Here is a 13,926-nt window from a genome sequence, read left to right on the forward strand (position 1 = left end):
GGTAAAAATGATGATAGAACAAAATCATTAACACAATCAAGAAGAACACCTCTGATCAGTAGCTTAACGTTAATTGTGAAAAAGACTCAAAGTTGAACAAAACAAGAGAAAAATCGATTTCCTTATAAAGTGAAAAGAAAGAGGACGTACATGTCAATAATTTTATTAGAATGAGATGATCACAAATTTATTGGAGCATATACATTAAAATATGACAAGATAAATAGCGAACAAGGCTAAGGCGTATTTATTTAAAAGGAATTGCTTGAAGGTTTTGTTTGAATATGATATCAGATTTGGTATTTTGCAATATTGGGTACGTTATGCAACTTCCCCTTGCATTCCAGCTCAGGCAAACTGTTTAAGCAATGATTTACTATAGTCAACAAAGTATACCTTCGCATAGAAATGAAAGTTGAGCAACATTTCCTCGTCTGGCGATACAAAGAAGCAGTGACGTCATGCTTCAATCGCCATGTGAATAAAAATCCACTCATTGTGTCATTCTCATTTCTCAAACAAACTTCCTCTTTTGTGCTGCAATTTTGACTGTGGATGTTTGTGTGTACATTGCCTCATTTTTAGGAAAATTGACACAGTTTTAGGAATCATCGAAAAGGGACGCGCATGAGTCTGCTACAAAACTGAGGAATAAATATTGATTATCGTTGGAAGAACTGGTGGTGCATGTATCTTTTAATCAAACAATCTTTTGTGGACTCTGTTTATAGGACTGCGGCATACAAGGCTTCTCGGATTTAAATTTGGTTTTACAGACGTTGTGATGTGGTTCTGCAGTCCTGATCAGAGGCCAGAAGAATTTTGTTCACGTCAGAGCAGACCGATCTCTTCAGTGGTTGTTCTGTACAGAAACTTTCCAGCTCGTATTAAAGCACCTCTTTTTAACTGATTGGGGGTATCTTCATATCTCTCTGAGTTACATCATCGAATGGTAATCCTTTGGATTTCAAGGAAAGGGACTTTGGACTTTTTCCGGGAGTGGTGGGTTTAATTCGCAGTGCAGGTTGGGCGTTCGAACATTATACATTTTACTTGAACGAATGGAAACATCAACCTGCTCATCGAGTGTGGGTACATCTTGCAAACGTCAGTCAAATGCGGAGAAAAATATTAGTCTATAAACTGACCAACCAACAGTTTGTTTTCACATCATCGGCACTACTCTAAACTGTGGTCAGATTTCAGGAGCTCAAGAGAACTTGGTCGTGTCGGAGCAAAGCTCCGGAATTCAACCAACAATCGGACACATCTAGGTCCACCAGCGCCGGCAAAGTTTTCAACGGCAGTGCAGAAATTGTAAACTTGTGAACTACTCTCAGGAATTTGCTCGCCATGGCTCTGGAGCAGGAGTACATTGACGCCCTCATTGTTGTCGCGATTGTACTGGGGAGCATTATAGTGTTTGGATCCCTGTTAACCTTACTGTGTCAAAGGTACTACAGGCCCGGCCGCTGCTTGTTTATGAGCAAGAGAAAAGACGACCATGGCAAACCAATGGTAGAGCGACAGGGCACCAGTGAAGGTGAGGCAGCAACGGGTGGGGCGAGCAATAGCGGTTTCCAGCCGACAGAGGGCGGTGTAGGGAACCAAGATGGCGGCAGTGGAACCGATGCGGAGCAGACGACGCAAACTCGTACGGAGGAGGCGGAAGGGAAACAGGGTGAAACGAAAGCCGTCTTGGATGAACAGGTCGTCGTTGAGATCGACGCCGCCGTGTCGAACAAAAATTGAATGAGCTGGACCATATTTGATGACCTGTCGGGAGAGGGCGGTAAATCTGATGGCAACTTTTAGGGGGCGGGGTTTCAAGCGGATACCGCGATGATGGAGGATATGACTTTGGGTGCGAAATGACTTAAATGGACACAAGACCAAACACTGCAACTTAGAAGTGTCGAAATATCAAAACACCAACACCGTGGATTTAAAGCTTTTGTACTGTACGTTCCCCGTTTTTCATAACTATTTAAATACACTTGCAATGCTGGAAAGTTAAAAGAAAACCCAAAATCAGCATTTTGTTTGGTTTCTCACCTCACAAATGTGGGAGACGATCCAATGGCCCATCCTCCTGGTCTAAAAGTGGGGGATTTCCCCCCCCCCCCCTTCCACTATGGATTTACGCCCTTGGAAACGACCGACGAGCATCTGACATTCCTTGGAGTTTCGAACGTTTTTCCTTATTTCTTAAATAATAGCAATTCTGTGAATAAAACCTAATTGTGATGGACTACAAAAACCACGCGACATTGAACGAGACCTGATGTCTGACTAATATCGGAGATGTCCTTTTTTTTTAATTATTGTTACAGTAATAGATGTATTTTTTTATGAATTAATTAACTTCCGGGTATCGCCCCTGGCCTTGTCTTATGTCGCTATGGTGATTAATTACGGGGCGTGTCTATACCATTCATTGTGAAGCTAAGTATTTTTTCGTTAAATGAATATGCATGATTAAATTTCACCCATGCTACGAACTGGTTGTATAGCCTCTGTGAGTTTATAAGAAGTCGCCGATAAATGTTCATATTCTAATTGTTATTTTATTTTAAACGTTTAAAGAATATTGTTTGTCTGTTTTTATGTTTTACTTTTTCATACTTTCGTAGAAACAGAATCGGATTGTCATCATATTAACACTGGTACTTTCAATTTCCTGTTGTCGTCAGTGTTGCATTTGCCAAGGTTTTTCGTTTTAACTTTGAGGAAATAAATGTTTACTTTCGACTTAAAGGGAATGTACATCATTGGCTTTTGCTGTAATTTTCAGAAATGAACTATTTGAGGGGTTAGTATAATAGATCAAATATTGTTACACTGACATGTTTGAAGTTTTGTGTTCGAAAATGCTGGAAAAACCAAGAAAAACAAAAATGTTCAAGTAGTCTGGTTGCTTGACTCCACTAAAGATAAAATGGATCAATTTATAGATGCCGGAAAATTGTAAGGTAAGGGAACCAGTCTAGCTGGCCTGCACCCGTTCATGACCATGTAACCAATAGCAAACAAAATTTGGACCGAAAAAAGTGTAAAGTTGGAGCAGTAGTTGAAAAATAGTTAGGTTTTTCTAACGGTGGTCGGCCGACCACCGTTGGAAATGTTTACAAAAAAACATTTTCTTGAAAATGACTTCACACCAGGTGCCATAATTTTACAGGATGCTTTAGACTGTCATTTACCAACATCCTAGTAAGGTATTTCGTAAAAACTTGGTAGTTTTATTTTTCGATGTTTGCAAATGTTGTATATTTCCTTTAAATTTCATCAGTATGAATGCTCACATTCTCGAAACCGAATCCAATCGGCCCGGGGTACCACCAACACGACCTTTGTAGTAATAAAAACCGAACAGTGACCATAGACACTGTGCTTTCGTTTTTGATGCATAAAGATATCGTCCAAAGTCTACGCGTAATTAATCAGAATGAACCATACAATGACACAACAGTAACTTAGACAACAGGGCATAGTACACAACAGGTTGTCCATCCTTGTTGAGCCCAACTGAAGCATCGTCCCAACTATAGTTGCGATCGAGTTGGACGTTACCCAACTATAGTTGGTAATTTCCCCAACTATAGTTGGGCCTGTAGTTGGGTCTGTCCCAACTATACTTGGGCCATTGCTATGGTTGGGAGTGACATCCTTCTGAAGACTCTGCAACAAGTGTAATCCCGCAATGCCTCGACATGAGGTTGGAAATGAAAACAAAACTACACGCAGGACCCGGAGAGAAAATAAGTATATTTCCTGGTCCCGGCTATTTTATGTGTAATAGCGGGTGTGAAGTGCCTTCACCTTCGGGTGGAACTTCCATGCTGTATAGCCTATACTGAGAAAACTTGAGAGTGTACGGTACGTGTCGAGCAGCACGGAGCATGCTGTAGGCCTACCCACGGAGCTCTGCAAACTCTTGAACTCGCACCACTTCTGCTTGTCACATCATAAGTGTACGAATCAATTTTGAAGTTGAATCGGAAGGGCACTGCCAGAGGCTTGCCTGTGTCTACGGACTACTGAGGTTAATTGGGTGAACATTTCCTCGCTTGAATGGTGTTCTCGTTTCCTGACCCCAAGAGCGAGCAAAAGGTATAAGTTTACGGTATAAGTTAACTCAGGACTTGGCAACAGAATGCACGAGCATGGAGCAAGTTGGATAAGGTGAACTTGAATTTGGCATTGAACAGAACGCACGACTTAAACCCTGTGCCTGTGGGTCTTTTGACGGGAGATTGCGACTAGTTTCAATCTTTCTTCAGAAGAAGGAGAATTCATCAACCATGGTTGACGACTACGAGCGAGTGCTCATCATCGACTTGATTTTCTTGGCCTGTTTCTCCATCATCGGACTCGTGGTGATTTTCATTCTGAAACGGTACTGTAAGCCTTTTTGTTGCCTGTGCATCAGAAAGCGTGACCCGGACGAAGGGAGTGTTTCACCCGATGGCGAGTGCGCCAGAGACGTCGACGAGACATCGATGATCAACATTGAAACTGGTAAAAATGTCGGTCAGACAACAGAGGGCGTTTTACTCAAGAACGATGCGAAAAGAGGCGGCGATGGAACCACACATTTGCAGATGGCATGGACATAGTTCATCTTGTATGATGTAACAATGGCGCCAATATGAAGTGAATATTATGTTATTGTGAACTTTAAAACTATATAGCACTGAAAAAAAGTTTGGCAAACGGGCTGGTGTTTTGCCTAATGATGAGTGGCATACGAACTGCCGACACTCTTGGGCAAATTCTTCCCGATTTTTGTCAATTGTTACCCGGATTCACCAAGAATGACGAAACCTCATGTCAGGGTAAATAACATTACCCAACAGTGTTTTACCCAATTTTTGTGTGTGTGCTTATAATTTTGTGTGTGCTTGTAATAAATTATTATGTAGGGTTGCTGTGTCAATTTATCGTGACTATGTTGCATCAAACTATTTAGTGGAATCCCACAGGATCCTCGCCTTTGAAATAAGCACTTTGGACAGAAACACGGAATGATCTTTGATGTTTTGCAATAAATAGGAAATGTTCAATATTAGTCAAAAATACAAAATTGGTCAAAATGGGAAAAGTCGTAAAGTTCCTGCCACAAGCATATTTTTTTTTCAGGGGTTGTAAGGGGAGGCAGAAGCCCCCCCCCCCCCCCCCCCCCGGTGTAGGCCTCTCGTATTAAAACAAAAAATCCCAACACTTTGATGCGAGCATATAATGATGGTTTCGTTTTGGACTGATTTTCGTTTTGCCAATAGTTTATGATTATTGTTTAAATAGAACCAAATCAGCTGAATACATACACATGACCAACATTTGCTGTGCAATTAGTAGAAGTATTGGTATTTTTTTATAATCTCGTGTTTTTGTGTCGAGTGAGCAGATTATAAATCTAAAACAGACGCCCAGTTACACGGATATAAACATTTGCTTGCCTTTTTGCCAAATTTGTACGGACGAAGAATACAAACAATGTGTACTTTTAGTATGTATAATTTTCAGGTTTGTCTTCGGTGTTCATTTTTAAGAGGACAGTCGCATATATACCATATCCTATTTTCCATTTTATCTCATTATTAATATTAGTAACGAAAAGAATATTATATCCGAAGATATCTGACAAAGTCAAAGGAGATAAAATATATGCACAAAATTAAAAGAGCCTCTTCCGAATCCATAACAAATTCCGTAAAAATAGATTTTAAAATACATATTAGGATAATATCAATGACATTGTGTTTAACAACATTAATCATATTTGTATATAAAAATCTTCAACGAAAATCATACTTTTAATCCATCGGATGTAAGAATAATTGTATGACTATCGACTTCTTGCTTTTCTTTTGATATAATGATTATCATAAGAATTACTTGAACAAAAGTGAGCCCCACCTACTAACCTTCAAAATCGATCTGTTACGACGGCCGATTCATGTATCATTTAAAATCGTCATGTCTGAAATGAGAAAATTCGAGAATTTTTAATTAACAAGTAAAAACAAGAGTGATGAATTTACTCAGAGGACGCTCTGAAAAATAACCCAAGTCTTTTACATTGTTCGGTTTAATTCTTTTGATAAAGAGTTTTAAGAATGGTTTCAAAAAACATGTCACGAAACAGCCGTAGCCAGTAGAGTAACAGGTTGTGTGCAATGGAGCGTTACCTCACAATGAATGGCCTTCTATAGCAACGCTGGTTAGCGCAGTCGCTATGTGACGCTACGTGTGTATGCTGATGCTGTTTAATAATGAACGGCATTGAGAATGACTAATGCGGTCTAAAATTGTGTTTGCTTCCTGCGACATTTCAGTCGCTTTCCCTCTCCGATCTGCCTCTGTTTTCTGAGTTGAGTTCAAGCAGATTCTGGGACTATCTGGAGACAAAATTTGTGGATTAATCAGCCTCGTTTAGCGTGGATTTTCAGCGGAATCTGCGGAGGTCGTAAGCGGTCGATTATGGAATATTGCCCACAGTGGCTGCTGACTTTCTCCGGTTAAAAGCGACAGGTGTGCCGGTGAACACAATAGCAAAGCAGTCGGCCTTTGTTCGACTCAAAATGGCGGCGTTATTGTGAACAACTACTCTACGATTATAACGACTGTGTTTGCAAAACACAGCAGTCATTTGTTGATGTAATCATGGAGGAAGGCCGTAATTGAGAACGACATTTAACTCGGCATCGAGATAAGATTTCTTCAGTGACCAACTTTTTGTGAAATTGTGGACTCAGGATGACAACAAGTCGGTTTAATGAGATGGCGAGAGACAGGAGTTTGCGGGAAATGTTCCTGATGGTCGGAGTGTTGGTTTTATCCGTCGCGGGACAAGAGCAGCGCTTCACCGCGCAACCTCGAGATACTTACGTCCTGCCCGGGGAGAGTGCCACGCTGTACTGCCACGTGGCCAACAAGACCGGCATCGTCTTCTGGGAGAAAGACTCGACCATCCTCTTCAAGGAGAACGGCCCAGGGTCGGGGTTCTCCGGACCCTCGACCCCCTGGGCAATCTTCGGGGATGCCTCACAAGGGGAGTTCAACCTCCAGCTGATTGAGGTCAGTATGATCGACCAGGGACTGTATGTTTGTAAAGTGACGTCCTCCTCAGGTCCCCAGGCGGCCAACCTGACATCCTCAGCCGCTCTTCTGACCGTCTTGGACCTACCCAGGGAGGAGTTCCCCTTGTGCGTGATGAGCATCAGGGATGCCCTCACTCAAGACGATGTGGTGGAACTGACTTGCGCTTATCTCAACAACTCAACCACCAGGACCACGCTGACATGGGAGCGGCTCAGTACACCTGCCGATCTCTCAAACTCCCAGCAGATATCTCGAGAAGACGGGTACTTCATCAAGAGACATACCATCACACTGGGCGTGGAAGATGATGCCTCATCTTACCAGTGCATAGCATCGAGGCTAGGCAGGGATCCTCTGTCCTGCACCACGGGGATCCTGAACGTCAGACACCGTCCGGTCATCACCGTCTCCCCCTTGTTTCTCCCGGCTAAGACGGGTGATGATGCTCGCTTCACCTGCAGTCTCTCCTCAGCCAACCCACCCACCGTCACCTACCAGTGGTACTACCGTGGAGCCGCTGTCACTACCTCCTCATCTGGCATCGATCTTATCCAGACTTCTGAAGGAGACTCTCAAATCCTCATCAACAACTTGGAGGACCCAACAGGTGGCATCTCAGTCGTCTGTGAAGCAACAAACGAGGTCGGTACATCGAGAGTTGAAGGTCTCATCAGCCTTGAAGAAACCGAAATCGCCACAATCTCCAGTGAGGAACTCATTCTGTGGCTGGTACCCATCTCGGTGATGGTAACCATCGTGGTTTTATTAATCTTCCTAGGCATCGTGGTGCTGGACTGTTGTCCGTGTTGCTACACCTTCTGCAACAAGAAAGGCAGACGCAGGCCGCTATCCCCCGATCGGAGCATGAACAGTACCTGGTCGGGAGCCGAGAATTACGGTATGTCGCCCTCACCGATGGCTCGTCGACTGAGTGACGCCGACTCCACGGATTTCTATGTGACCCGAGCCATCAGAACACCGCACCCGGATGAAACCCGGGACACATCGCATCATAATTCATCAGGTGAGAGTCGGGCTCGGTCGGATCGCTACACCGACCATCGTCCGCAGAGTAACTACCGCACCCCTTCGCCAAACTATCGCAGCCGCTCGCCCAACTACCGGACCCCATCACCGGAAACCCAAACTCCATCACCAGACTATTACCACTCCACGCCCAACGGTAGGCCACTCATCAGCAGAGATCAGTCCAGACACCCAGACACCAGACTTCACTACGAGCAGCGCAGACCCCGGAACGACAGAACCAGGGATCATTTCCGTCGCAGCGGCCAACCGGCTAACGGCAGCATCCAGCCCGCGGACTCTGACATCCGAAGCGCGACTCGCAACTCCGCGCTGTCCGACTCCGGATTGGACTTCAACGCGTCGTCGTCCATGGACTCCCGGAGTCCCACCCCGCGGGACGACCGCGTCGTGTACGCTCAGATCATGCGGAACCGCACGGACGACGGCCAGCCCGATCGCACCCGCTCCACCGAGTCTCGGACGGAGAATGCGTCCCCTGATTTACCGGCTGGGACCCCGCTACCAACAAGCTCAACTTCCCGCCCGCGGTCGGCACTTGAGGTGCCGACAGAGGGAATGCATAGAGCACATTCAGTAGAGCTCCCCACGTCATGAACATAACTGGTTTTTACTTTACTTTGATGTTGTGAAAGCCAAAAGTTTGGATTCATTTCACGGCCCAATTTCAAGGAACATAAAATGTTGCTCGGTAAATGTATGTGCCCAACATGCAGATGTTACTTATAAACTCATCACAGGCAATTATTCGATAGAAGGGCAAATGATATTTTACAGAAATAAGATCATTGTAGAAAATGAAAATCATTGATAAAGTCAGAGGGGTTCTGTTTTCTAGTCGCGGTAAAGGAAGCACCGAGGTCCAAAAATTGATCAATAATTATTTTAGACAAACGACCGCGCGTTACTTATAACGGAGTTGAAAATGCGCATTTTCTCAGCCGTTTCTTTCTTTGTTCTTTTAATATATACATATTATTGTGGTGGATGGAATAATCAAACAATAGTGCCCGATTACCTGTAATATTTGCCAAACTCTGGACAGCGCCCTCTATGTGTATAGTGGATCTTTACAGAGGACTATGTAAATAGCCCTAATATCACTGGCTATCCACCGTTGACATTTTTTTATGCCACAGCTATGAAGTTAAGCATAATAAGGCCAGTTTGTTTATGCTGTGTACATTTGAGCTTATGCATATTATTCAAACACCTGTGTAGATATGCGGGAACAGTGTGGTCAAATTTGTTTTCAAACAGTTATTCGTAACTGCTTGCAATAACCCATTTTTATTCTTGAGCTTTAGAAATGTTTTTCTATATGTATATTATTAAGATATTTGACACGAAATCAAAACCCTCACATTTGAATCTATTTTCTCTAAGTTTCTCTTCGTAAACTTGTTGAGGTTTTAAGAAATATCGGTTCTTATTAATTCATTTGCTATTGACTCTAATGGTTTGGTGTTGTATGTGTACGCTTTGCTGTTAAATACGTGCTTTAATTGTTAATATCTGTAATTATGAGTGAACGCATACTTTGCTGGAATACTTTTGATGTAACTTACTGCATTAAATTTTGTTTTTACGATGCTAACTGTACTGTTTCATACAAGTGTTGCTAATTTTGGTCGAATGTAAATTGGGCATTTTGACAAGTTATGTCGATACAATTCTAAGAGTGCGAACGCAATGTTCAGGACACTGATGTATTCAACAAATACTCGACAGTTTGTATCCATACTTTTTCGTCAGTAGTAAAGAGGTTTGGTCAGGGCTAAATAAGCAAAACAAAGATGAGTTTGATCAATGTTTTCAAGAACATTGTTTGACATTTTAAGATTCAGTGTTTGTTGGATGAAACACAAAATTAAGTAGATTCATTCAGAAATTCCTCAGTAGCAAATGTTGATATGGGTGGGGTTGCTTTCTTAATTATGAATATCTGTACTTCATTTTAGCGAAAAGAGATTATTAACATGGGCGTCGCGAGTGGGGGCGAGGGGATCGTGCCCCCCCCCCCCCAAAAAAAAAAAAAGGGGGGGGGGGAAAGGAGGGGGAAAATAAAAAGAAGACAAATTGCTGTTAATCTGATGCGGGGTGTCAATGTGGGTGGGGTGAGCAAATGTCCCTTCGGCCGCCCACCCTCGAAAAATTATAAATTGAGAATATGATAGAGAAAGTTCAAGGATTTGGGGAAACAATGTGCTTCCCCCCCCCCCAGAAAAAACCTGGCGACGCCCATGATTACTCAATAAAGACAGACCTATGATACGGGATTTGGGGGTGGGGGGACAGGGTAGTCTTTCAGATCAACCATGTCCATTCCGTAGTTGTGGTGCACGGTCGTATATATGTACATGTATATGGGAGGGAGTACCAAAATAATGATAATGCCCTCTGCACTTTAAGTGTAGAGGGCATTATCTACTCGTTTGCTGCCGAAAGAGGGCGGCGTTAACAACTACAGAACACCTGAGGAAACTTTGGCAAATTGATATTCAACGGCGGATCCAGGTGGGGGACCAACCATGAAACCCCCCCCCCCAAAAAAAAAAACCGAACTCAATTTTTATATTTTAGTAAAGTTGCAAAAGGCACCCATTGATGCACCACCCACAAAACTCAACGAAAGCAATACATTTGCACCCCAGTAGGCTCCCCTTGCTTTTAATATTAAATCATTGGCGCGGAAAATTTTGCGACCCACTTTTTTTTGCCCCCCCCCTAAAAAATTGGTCCCTCCTTTTTTTTATATTGTATTTTGGATCAGGTGTAGCGTGAATATCCGACTCCATGAAATGTGGACTCATTGGTAGTACTGCGCACGCGTGAGTACGATACTATGCTATTTTTAGGATCGTTTCGGGAGAGTGACCTGTCACGTGTGAGGGATCAACCAATAATAGGGAAATATAGGTGTCCGATTTTCATAGGAGTCGGATTTTCATGTGACACTGGCCTTTTTGACATTCCAACACTTAACTTTTTTCAAGTGTATTTTCCCTCGGTTGAACATGCCATTTGATTCATACCGTCACCTTGATATGTTACATGAATATTTTGTTGACGGCGACTATGGGATGAGGTTAGCCTAGCGGTACTCTTCTCGCGTACCAACTCGGTGACTCGGGTTCGAATCCTGACGAGTGACTTGGGTTCACATTTCCGTGCCTATCTTACTCTAGGATTTTACCTGGTAATAGATCTTCCTTTAATTAAACTAGCATCACTTCATCGTGATTTAATGAGTTGTTTCAAATCTATAGATTCAATTAATCGTCCAAGATATAGTGCACTTTGAGAAAAACCCACGGGGTAAGAATTAAATGCAAGTAAAAAAAATATCAATAGATCTGTAAGAGGAGCAGGTTTTCATATCGATTCAGCGACAGTTAGTTCAGAGTGCCTCTCTTGAGTTTCCAAGAGGAACACAGTCCAGCCTCCCCCGGTGAGGGCGCATAGTCCCCAGTGAGGGCGCCCTGCGCAAGGCTTCTGTATCAGCCCCCATCCATAACTCACGCCAGTCACAACCTACATCATCTCACTCCTCCCGGAAGCCCGCCTGGAGTATAGTTGCCAGCCCATCATCAAACACCCTGAGTCAATCAACCTGTTGGCCCACCCAATCAATTAAGGCTCCCCCTCAGAGCTGATAGTCCCACCAACACCTTCCCATTCAACCGGGAAGACTTAACACCTCATCCCATATCACCCGGGGCTACTCCCCCACCATGATGCACCCCAACTCCACTCATTCTATCTGATTTGCCTCTTCACACACACAAAAAAGACAACCAGTTGATATTTGTACTCGTTTTAATTGTTATTTGATTTGAGACCCGGAGCAATTGGCTCGGAGTGTTTTTGAATGCGCATAATCAGCCGGAGACCATGCACTAACACGTTTTGTTTGAGCGCTCTACGGCAGTTTCACCTGTTATTATTGTTTCCTGAATTATTTTTTTTGTTTCGTATTGGAAGGTGGTCTTTTGGATTATGAAGACAGACGGCTGTTTCCAGAGGAGACTTGCGAGCTCATTGGGTTCTAGGCTAGTTGTGAATTTTCCAGGTGAGTAACAAATAGAACCTAGCGCCAGTCTCAAGCCTGTATTATAAAGTCAGTGAAGTTATCAAATTTTATGTTGCGACGTTCGTAGGAAAGTTCCCCAATCAATTAAAATTTGGCAGCAAATTCAACAGAAATGTCTTCTTCAAATTTAGAAAACAAAATAATAGGGAGACTATTAGGCAGAATTACGACACTTTAATTACATGTGCCAGCATAACGCTTGGTGGCAAGATTCAATATTTGAATTTAATTCAAATTGGCAAATTGTAAATGATCTTCCCTTTCAAACTTGAAACTGATTATTCAAATCAACAAACAGCAAAAAACAACATACAACAAAAACCTTGATTTCGTTCCTAAATTGGCATGGTTAAATAGCTAATGAGTTTTTAATAAATGGCAAGTACTAAATGATAATTCATGAAACAGTGAGGGAGATTTTTGCCAGTTTCTCCGCGCCACACCTGTGCAAGCAGCCAGCCAGGCACCGGGTGCATCCCTGCCCGGCCGACACGCCACTCACTCCCGTTCCTTTTCTTCTCTCGCGCGGTCCCCAAACACCTCCCCGTAATTAATGTTTGTCCAGAGCCATTCTTCCCGTGTGTGCTCTGTAATTAACGAATTAGTCCGGGGCCCAGAGGCAAGGGGGCTCTCCCTGGTTGAGGGAGAGGGGGAAGAACAGCCAAATCGCCCGGGACAATTAAACCGATACCGGTGGAGACAAAAACAAGGTGAGATGGTCGGAGAATAGAAGTTGTTCTAACCCCTGGCCATGGAATCTGCTTGTTCTTTTGAAAATCATCAATCGATTTTTTGTTTCGGAACTGTCGGGGAACAAACAGACCACTTCAGTTCCCCTTTTCAAAACAGAAGTGCCAAGTGAGAGGAGGATTGTGAAGGGTGTTGCTTGTTTTGTCCGGGGCGAGTTTGAAAAAGAAAGTGTCCCCGAGTGAGAGCGGTGCTTGGGTCGAAATGTCGTGGAGGGTTGGCGTGACTTTCACGGCGCGTTCGTGCCACAAGTACCCGTCAAGTGCTGGTGCTTACACGCTAAGCGCTGACTTCGGAGGGTCTTCGCAAAATCGGATCTGGTGTTCGGAGATTTTTGGAACTAAATTGCTCTTTTGATTTTGTTTAGTTGTCTTTTATTCATTATGTAAACGTAATTTAGAGCATTAACATATATTAACACTCAATGTAACTAATACGTCATGTGCAAAATGTGACGTGAATTACAAATCAAATGGATTGAAATTGCTAATTTTGAAACATTCGAAAAATTTGGCTCACGAACAAAATATTTCTACTACAAAATAAGAATTTTGTCAATATCGATCTGATGTCTCAGACTAATAAGCTAACAAATGTTATTATTTTTTTTTAGAACCTTGCTTCAAAAACTCTAAGAGTATGGCTTGAGTAACTAGCACATAAAACACCTGTTCGTATACAAACACATACACTTAATTAATTGCTTTGCTCATAAATACTTTAAGAACGAATCGTAGTATCGCTGAAGTGAGAATTCTCGTTCTCAAATACCTTCTAAATTAAGTGATTAAGAAAAGCAATATCAGTGAGAGTCTTACAAAAAAGAGGTGGGTGTTTGTCGTGAGAGTCCTAGCCCAAAACGTCTCTTAAAATAAATCAAACCCGACGATATTAGACGGTTGTTTTCATAAGTCATTAATGATCTAAGATGTAAC

At 42.8% G+C, this 13,926-nt stretch overlaps 1 protein-coding gene across 1 annotated transcript; it reads left to right on the forward strand.

Annotated features, from left to right (window-relative positions):
- Window positions 1–6,225: 6,225 nt before the first annotated feature.
- LOC119745646 lies at window positions 6,226–9,749 on the forward strand. The gene has a single exon (XM_038222155.1). It carries the CDS (start codon window positions 6,760–6,762, stop codon window positions 8,746–8,748), a length of 1,989 nt encoding a protein of 662 aa, XP_038078083.1. The 5' UTR covers window positions 6,226–6,759; the 3' UTR covers window positions 8,749–9,749.
- The last annotated feature ends 4,177 nt before the right edge of the window (window positions 9,750–13,926 follow it).

This window comes from Patiria miniata, unplaced genomic scaffold (assembly GCF_015706575.1).
Source record: "Patiria miniata isolate m_02_andy unplaced genomic scaffold, ASM1570657v1 HiC_scaffold_7, whole genome shotgun sequence".
NCBI lineage: Eukaryota > Metazoa > Echinodermata > Asteroidea > Valvatida > Asterinidae > Patiria > Patiria miniata.